The sequence below is a fragment of the Solanum tuberosum genome, unplaced genomic scaffold, assembly GCF_000226075.1.
Source record: "Solanum tuberosum cultivar DM 1-3 516 R44 unplaced genomic scaffold, SolTub_3.0 scf00144, whole genome shotgun sequence".
NCBI lineage: Eukaryota > Viridiplantae > Streptophyta > Magnoliopsida > Solanales > Solanaceae > Solanum > Solanum tuberosum.
Window position 1 is genome coordinate 810,542 of NW_006239074.1, and position 8,726 is coordinate 819,267.

An 8,726-nucleotide genomic window follows, 5' to 3' on the forward strand; every position below is an offset into this window, starting at 1 on the left:
GGGGGGGGGGGGGGGGGGGGGGGGGGGGGAGAGTCTATTTTGCAACCATTTGAAAGACCAAATCTAATTCTCTATTATTCATGCTATGATCAAAGCCTAGAAGTCAAAACACGTTGTCAAAAACTGTATATTCAATCTTTGCCATAGTCCATAGGTGAAATTTACAAAAGAGTTCTAAAGTTCCTTCAAACAATATGAATCCTGGACCAAACAAGAGCAAAGAAGTGCAAAGAATCTCGAAGTACTGGATTGTTTTGCCTAGTCTGGTTGCTATGGTCAATTGGTCATATGCAAACTTGAAAGAGGATTCCAGTTAAAACTACCTCTATCAGAAAAAAAAAAAGAAGGAGATCCCCATTAAAAGTAACAGATGTTATCTGTGTTGGTGTAGTTTTGACTTTTGGCTAAAATCTTTTTCTGATTGTTTTCCATCCAATCCAGATTACTCATATGATCATCATATCATGCAGGAGATGTTTTCTATGCAAACTGGGATGAAATACTTATTGGGGCTACTGCAGTTGTTTCAACTTTAGGAGGTTTCGGTTCTGACGAACAAATGCTAAGGATCAATGGTGAAGCTAATGTTGTGGCTGTCAATGCTGCTAAAGAATATGGTCTGTAGCTTTCATTTTATTTATTTGAAGAAATCTGTAAAGCTGAAGTGACCTTTAAAAGAATAACGATAAGATTTGTTTTTCCAATGTCAAGTGATAAACTTTTTGTGGTTAATTTTTCCAGGGCCTATCTTCTCTATCTTATTTTTACTTTAACTTGCAATATAAATAATGAATCAGATAAGTCATGCTTCCCTGTGATGAAGCATGAGGCATGGTTGACTCCATTATTTACTTTAGCTCAGAGCCAAAGATATATGTTGCTAGAGAAAATTGATGCTTAAAATTTTTTTAAAGAGCAGAAAATTCTGTTCTTGTCACTTCTAATCTATTGACATTTACCAACTGAAGAAAAAGCTGGATCCGTCCACAGATTGAAATAAAATGCTTGAGTACTTTTGGTGTAAATTGTAGGATATGCATTAAGTAACTTCTATTATAGATATTTTGCATTTCTCTTGCACTGGCTGGGTGCTGGTCTGTTTATTAATAAAACTTAGCTTACTTATCAAACAACTATTACTACCCCTTAATGTCAAACTAGTTGGGATTCGCTATGTAGAACTTCATGATCTATTTTGCTTCACTTAAACCTGTTTATCCAGTATTCAATAATTTGGGATTGTCTAAAACAGAGGTTCTCTACAGTTTGCAATTAACAGTATGGTACTGCTTTGATGTGTTTAAGAACAACCCTTATGGCAGGTTTAAACTAGTCATTTTGCACACCCTGTTATCATTGTTCTTTTGTTTCTCTATAACTACTCATGCCAAGTGTTACATTATATCTTTTGTTATTTGCAGGGATCCCTAAGTTCATATTGATTTCTGTGCATGATTACAATCTACCATCATTCCTCCTTCAATCAGGTTACTTCATAGGGAAAAGAAAAGCAGAATCAGAAGTTTGTTCCAAATTCCCTAGCTCAGGTACTCTATTAGATGTTTACTTCTCATTGTTGGCACCGTGGCAATCTGAAGCTTATGGTTCTAAAAATTGTTCTTTGAAATTAGTATGTACAATAGCACCACGTCTGCAACAAGTTTGTAAATAAAAAGGGGAAGTGTTCAGCTTGTTGCTAACCCTGAACTAGTACAGCCACAATTTTTTTGTTACTTACATACTTATATTTCTCACTGAAATGTAACAGGTGTGGTTCTTAGACCTGCCTTTATATACGGGAAGAGGAAGGTTGACGGCTTCGAGATCCCTCTAGATTTGATTGGAGAACCTCTTGAAAAGTTATTACGTGCAACAGAGAGCTTCACTAAACCATTGAAATCGTTGCCAGCATCTGATTTAGTTCTAGCCCCTCCTGTTAGCGTGGACGACGTTGCTTATGCAGTGATAAATGCTGTTAAGGATGACGACTGTTTTGGCATTTTTACCATCGATCAAATCAAAGAAGCAGCAGCAGGAGTTAAGGTGTAAAAAAAGGTTCACATCTAAAAGAAAAATGATAATCTTGCAACAAAATTATATATGTAGAACATGTATCATGTCATACAAAACTCTTGCTTATGATATCCATAGTATAATGGACCTATTAATGCTAAAATAGCCCATTTTCATCCTGTATTGGTAAGAAGACAAATTAACACTCCATCTTGCAAAACACCATATGTTGGAAGTCTTTGAGATTGAAATTATAGCATAATTGAATATTAGCTACTGTATTATGGCTAATTGCCTATTACAGATTCATCAAATCTTGTCGAAGAGAGACGAACTTTTGAAATCATAAGATCCCAATATCAAGCTGAACAACTTGATTGATGAGAAAAGCAATACTATTACAACAAAATATTCGCTACTGACGTTGTAATGCGAAATGTTTGCAAATTAACCAGGAAATTTAAAAATGATCTGAGAAAAATTAACATAAAGGAAAACAAAATTTTAGCGCGAGGCATGATGTGCAGGTTAAGTGCACATCATGAGTTGAATCTCACGGCAAACCAGAAGTCTGGTATTTAAGTGAAGGGTAGAATACGGGTCCATTATCAATCTTGTTTCAAACCATGCTTTACATGTTTCATCTCTGGGTTGTGCTTGATTGAGATGCAATTTGAACCCAAGCAAACTCCTCCTTGTAAGCTACATGTCCATCGCACGAGGATTCACAGGTGTACACAGCAATAGTAGCCCAATCAAGAGAATGCACATCATTTTCCACACCAAAATAATAGAGTATTTGTGGTAAAACCTGTAAGCGGCAGAAAAAAGAGCATGAATTGAAAATACTTCAGGCAACCAACAAATTAAGCTACAATTTCTACAAGACAGCCAGAGACATAGAACTGCTTTTAGTAGTTTGAGAATCACCACTAGTTAGACTCGTAAGCAAAGCAAAAGCTTCATTATACCTGAAATTCGAAAGCCCTACGGCCGCCACAATAGGTGCACTTAGGGATGTCAGCCTTTGATGGCTGGCCACTTGAAGTTGGCCATAATGGTTTTGCTCCAGCATCTCTGTAATACCTATTTTCCAAGATAACGATCGAATCTCAGTGACAAGTCATGTGATCATAATTCTTTGGGAATAGCAAAGAAGGCGGCGGATGTCATTTATCTACGCACGCATAGTGTTTTTTCAAAATTAATAGAGTAGAAAAAAGCCGCAAGTACTTCAATCACCTTAATACTTGCTCAGGGGTACGAGATATCCTCTCCTGGAAAGATGCCCAACTCTTCTTGTCATCTCCCCCCTGTTGTAGAAACAATTATGTGAAGTTGAAAGTTATAGTCAATATATCCATCAACCACTAGAATAGTTCTGCATACCTCGAAGCTGTCTATAAGTGCCTCAATTGATTCATCCACTCGGCTTGAAGAAATCAATGAGTTCACTTGATCATTATCATCAGAAACTTTATCCTCACATTCATCAGTAATTGCAATCTCATATTCTGGCCAGAGACTCTTGCTTGCAACTGTTCGAGGATTAAAATCTCCATGAACTTCTCATGCACTGACATTCTAAATATATAACATGCTTACCATTTTTCTAGTATCATATCATTTAAGTAAGATTAATAGAACAAAGCATCGATTACCCTTACCTTCTTGCACCTCCCTAAGAGTCTTATTATTACTAGGTTCAGATGCATCCTGAGAAATGCTTGAGGGTAAGCAGCATTGTTTATGACCTGATTTCCAATGAACAGTCTGCAAATTGGATTCAGTTAGGAAAATTCCGTCCTAACAGAAAGGAGCAAACGAAGCACGGTACACATTGCTGACCTGGTGTTTCTCCGAGCAGTAGTGTACTCTTCGGCAACCACCACAGACTTTATCTCCTTTCCACGTACCACACCAGCCACAGAGAACAGCTGAGAAATGAAAGACAAGATGTATTACAAAAAATACAGGACATTTATGTGTAAATATTTTTGGGTGATCAATTAATATGGAGTTGAAAGAACAGGAAAGGCCAACGACTTCGATAGATAATCGCAAATACTTAATCAAATCAATTGTCAACTTGAGTCATTGACCAATGAAAAAAGTAGATCCTTCCAAGGAATTACCTCCAGGACTAGAAGGTTTATCTTTCCCATTGTTTCTTGGGGGTTCACTGGAGTAAAAAGAGTTATCACGGGGCAATTGGCAACAAAAGACCTTGACACTTGAAAAACACATTCAGTAATCAGAGTTAGATGAAAGGATACATAAGCATGGTAGTTTATAGTCACACAACGAAATTCAATTGTGAAGAAGTACCTCCTGGATTGCTTGTCTAGGTTCCTTTTCCACTGCTCATGTTGATCTTTAAGGAGACAGGTCATTGATGTACACATGAAGAGAAATAAGGTGCGGTGAAAAGTCGAATCCTTCTCCGTGAGTGGTGCGTAAACCTTAACAATAAGTAAAAAACAAAAAGGAAAAACATCAATTCAGTTTCCTCTTTCCACTCTTCTTTTGCCACACCGGGAAAAACAAAAAAGAGGACAAATGGTAGAAAAGGAACCCTGCACACAACTAGATGTAGAGCCCATATGATGCAGAAATAACTAATACATTATTGAAAAATAGGCAGCAAGTGAACTAATCAAGGTGAAGCGCCTGGACAACTTAAGGAGATGACTTTCTTTGGCAAGACAATAAACAAACAACTTGAGCATTCCTTGTAAATTGGAAAACAGTGACCAGAGACAAAAGGAATGGGTGTCTGAGAATCAAAAACCTAAGAGTCATAACAAATGCCTCTTGATGAAATGGCTTTGGAATTCAGTATTGAGGAAAATGCACTTTGGAAGAGAACCTTGGTTGGAGAAGTTCACTTTAGAGAACCCACGGTGCACCAAAATCTCTTAAGCACCTCATTGAACAGGATTATGGAAACAACATTCGAGGATATTGGAGTAAATTTGAGACAAATATTGTTTTCTCTTCCCGGTAATGGAAAGAGAATCAGATTTTGGGAAAATACATGGCAGGGCCACATCTGCTTAAAGACCAATTCTTGGACATATACAGTTTATCCCCCACAACACAATGGAAAGAAAATTACAAAATTTCATTTAGCACAAGGTTGGAATCTCTTTCTGGGAGGAGTTTGAATGATTGGGAAGTAGAAAGCTTAGGCTTTTTGCTTCAGATGCTAAACAGTGTAGTTTTGGATCACAACAAAGTTAACTCCATCAGTTGGAAGAGACACTCCAAAGGACTTTATTCAGTCAAAAGTTGCTACACTATGATGGAATCTAACAAGTAACAACAGGGTTATATGGGCTTGGAAGATTTGGTTCAATAGATTAGAGCTCCTTTGAAGGTCTCTTGCTTTTCTTGGATTGTGATTAGGGAAGCTTGTCTCACTCAAATAAACCTTCAAACAGGGGGACTTCAGCTTTGCAGAAGTGTCCATTGTGTGGAGCAATCGAAGAAGATAGCCCCTTCTTTTTGCATTGCAAGGTCACAAGTCAATTATGGAGCATGTATTATGAAATTTCAGGCATTGGATCATGCATATCTCCATTACAAAGCTGCTGCAGTGCTGGAACAGAAAGGGGGTTGGGGCTTATACAAGAATTCTCAAAAGAGGAGACGTTGTACTAGTATCCACAGGCCCTAATTTTTTGCACTATTAGCTCAGGCCATTTGGTAGACTCTGGTTGAAAGAAACATCAGATTTTTTAAGGCAATGGGAGAAACATAGATAGACTTAAACTTAGATAGGAGAAATGTATTCAGAAGTCGTTAACAATTAAAATCCTAAACCTATCGGAAGAACTAAAGTACCATTTGACCAACTCCAAAAGGATAATAAGAAAAAAGAACCACATCTCCTCTTATGTTGTATATTGTACAGTTCGACTTAGACTTTATGCTGTACAACGTCAAGTTAGATTGGAAACGCTGTCTTCTGTAAATTTGATGGAGACTTTTAGCTTCAGTAAAAGTTAACTGTTTTTATTTGGGTAGCTACTTCAGTGTTTAGTATGTAATGACATGAATTAATGATATATGTTCCCAGAATTATCAATACTATTCCCTAAACTTAAAAAGAATTACTTTGACTTCGCTTCTAGCTCCATCTTGTATCAGACAATGTTTTCCAATTTGTAGGCTAAAGGATACCCAGACCCCACTTTGTTAGACTACACTGCGTATGTTGTTGTTAGATACAGCCTGCAGCTAAAATTGTAACTTCCACAAGAACATAAAGATATACCTGAAGCATGAACTGCAAAGGCTCGCCACAGATATCACAAAGACAGGATCTCCCTGTTGGCAAGTTAATTGGATCCAACCAAGCCTACATTCACAGAAACAAAATTTAGAACTCAATCAACCTTGGAAGCGTCTTTCACCCTAATGAATATGGAAATTAGCGCAAACGAATCAACGAGAGAACTTTTCTAAACATACAGGAGTACCCCCAGCTTTGCTTGGAAATAACTCACGTAGCAGTGACCATGAATTCTCAGGCTTTTCAAGAACCCCTAACCCCACAGGTTCCTTGTCTTCATCCTCCTCCTCCTCGTCATCATCATCATCATCATATGAATCAACATCTCCACTGTCATCAATTTGAACCTCTTCTTGATCTTCCTCATCAAGAGGTGTAATTTGCAAAGTCCTCTTAGAAGAGCCTCTGCTCCTTCCAGCATTAAATTCTTCCTCCATTTTCGCTAAACTATCCACAGTGATGATTGAAAAACAAAAAAATTACTTCCCAGAAAAATCACACAACCTCATGTTCAGGAGCAATTAAGAAACTAAGGGAATTTACAACAAGCAAATTACTAAAACTCCACCAAGATTCAATTTTTACGGAGACCCAGTTCATGTCATGACGAAAGAAGTACAAATAAAGGGTTAAAAAGACCTCATGTTGAAGAACCAACTGGGAAAATAACGAACTCCCATCACAAAGGCTTACTTTTCTACAGAGAACCAGTTCATATAAGCATTAAAAAACAACGATTAAGTGGAGGAAAATACCTGAATTAGATGTTTTCTCGTTCCCTTTCAAGCTTTGAATTATATTTAGCTGAGATTAAGCGAGTGTTGAGACCTCAAACAGCAAACAGCAGGAACAGAGCAACCAAGGAGAAGGGTTAAAGGCAGAGAGACATAAACCTCTATTTATATTTGGGCTTAAATAAATGTGGGTTATTAGAAATTGGCCCAACTCATGGGAAAAATGCACTTTTGCCCCCTGTATTACATTTTGTTTGGATGATTGTTACGTATTATTTCATAATGTATCATATTGTATTATATTGTATTTTGTTGTATTGCATCTAACTATATTATTTTAATGAATACAGTGTTTGGATAGATTGTATCGTTCTCCGTTGTTACATAATGTCATACATTCATAATTTTAAGTGATAAACTTACAAGAAAAATAGGAGACGGGGTAGAGCTATGATGAAAAGGTATGATAAATGATGAAATATAATTATTAAATAATAAGTAAAGATAAAATGAGAAGAAAATATTAAGGTAACGACAGGATCACACCAAATCGGTCGCTGCATAAAATGAGTCTTTTCGTCATTACTAACGATGAATTTAAATGATACGATACAATAGAATTTAAGTAATAGTCAAAACAAACATCATATTTAAACTAACAATACAATGGGTAACAACTATCCAAACAAGGTGTTAGTCGTTAAACCATTTAGCCGGCATACATTTATATTCACATTATAATTATAATATTCATAAGTTATGCCCCCAGCGCCCTTAAAAATTTGTACTTTACTAGGCATAAGTTCAATTTTAAAAGCAAAAATTAAAGACCATCCTATTTAAAGGACAAATTTTGCGATCAAATATTATTTTTATTAATAGATTTTCCGATACAGGTATATCTTTTTTGTGAAAATCATGCCGTTCTAAAATCATTATACTAAATAGTACTATTGTCTCATGTGATTGGATATAATGGATGAACAAAATTTTCAGAAATTTTGTTCAGTTATTCCTTTTTGGAATATCGATTTATTAAGTAATTTTCTTTTTATTTCTCTGGTTGCTTATAGACCTTTTAAATCATGACTTAAAGATCTCTTTTGAGCAAAGTCTAATGAGAAAATGTTAAATCACAAACTTAAATTTGTAAGTTATTACAAACGTTAAACAACAGTCTAGTATTTTGTATGCAACATTGCTTAATATATGCTTAAATATTACACCTCTATCTATTTTTGTCTGAAAGGTAATTTCCCAGAAACACAATTTATCAAAATATGAACAAAATTTGCAACCTAAAAAAAGGACATTTGAGTAAATCAACCCAAAAATTTCTACTTCAAATAAAACATTTTGCTTTTCCCAAAATAATAGAACAAAATTTGTCTAATAATACGTCAATTTTTCATTCCAACTTGAAGCTGAGTTTTTAAAATTTGAAAAACTTGTTGAACCACATTTTCAAGTAAATAATTTATTTTTCCTCACAAAACTTCAACAAATCTAGAGTAAAATGCACGTTTCAAACACAACTTTAATTTTCTAATACACTATTTAATTTAACTTCAAATACTACTCTCATTTTTCACATATCATCAAATTCATGTGCAAACACCTACGGAAAGAGGTGAGGGTGAAAGAAAAAAACTGAAGCTCATAAACACTTGAAATCAACCCCC

General features: G+C 35.8%; 2 protein-coding genes across 2 annotated transcripts in view; one reads left to right on the forward strand and one right to left on the reverse strand.

The window, feature by feature from the left end:
• LOC102583421 (uncharacterized protein At1g32220, chloroplastic) overlaps nucleotides 1-2,189 on the forward strand; it is a 5,791-nt gene extending 3,602 nt beyond the window's left edge. Inside the window, exons 5-7 of the mRNA XM_006352838.2 lie at nucleotides 471-617; nucleotides 1,422-1,547; nucleotides 1,769-2,189. Of these exons, the coding sequence (XP_006352900.1) occupies nucleotides 471-617; nucleotides 1,422-1,547; nucleotides 1,769-2,049 (554 nt within the window). The 3' untranslated portion in view covers nucleotides 2,050-2,189. The remainder of the gene's footprint in view (nucleotides 1-470; nucleotides 618-1,421; nucleotides 1,548-1,768) is intronic.
• Nucleotides 2,190-2,329: 140 nt separating this feature from the next.
• LOC102583754 (programmed cell death protein 2) lies at nucleotides 2,330-7,191 on the reverse strand. Its single transcript, XM_006352839.2, has 11 exons — nucleotides 7,066-7,191; nucleotides 6,490-6,757; nucleotides 6,293-6,376; nucleotides 4,342-4,475; nucleotides 4,149-4,246; nucleotides 3,862-3,950; nucleotides 3,681-3,786; nucleotides 3,403-3,551; nucleotides 3,256-3,326; nucleotides 2,985-3,099; nucleotides 2,330-2,824 (listed from the first exon to the last, which is right to left on the reverse strand). The coding sequence occupies exons 2-11, from the start codon at nucleotides 6,745-6,747 to the stop codon at nucleotides 2,654-2,656; spliced, it is 1,275 nt and encodes a 424-aa protein (XP_006352901.1). The 5' UTR covers nucleotides 6,748-6,757; nucleotides 7,066-7,191; the 3' UTR covers nucleotides 2,330-2,653.
• Between the last annotated feature and the right edge of the window lie 1,535 nt (nucleotides 7,192-8,726).

Coding starts and splice junctions, on each gene's coding strand:
- LOC102583754 (XM_006352839.2), bottom strand. CDS start 6,747: ATGGAGGAAGAATTTAATGCTGGAAGGAGCAGAGGCTCTTCTAAGAGG. Junction 3,100..3,255: donor ACCCCTGAGCAAGTATTAAG/GTGATTGAAGTA, acceptor CTTGGAAAATAG/GTATTACAGAGATGCTGGAG. Junction 2,825..2,984: donor GTAGGGCTTTCGAATTTCAG/GTATAATGAAGC, acceptor TGCCGCTTACAG/GTTTTACCACAAATACTCTA.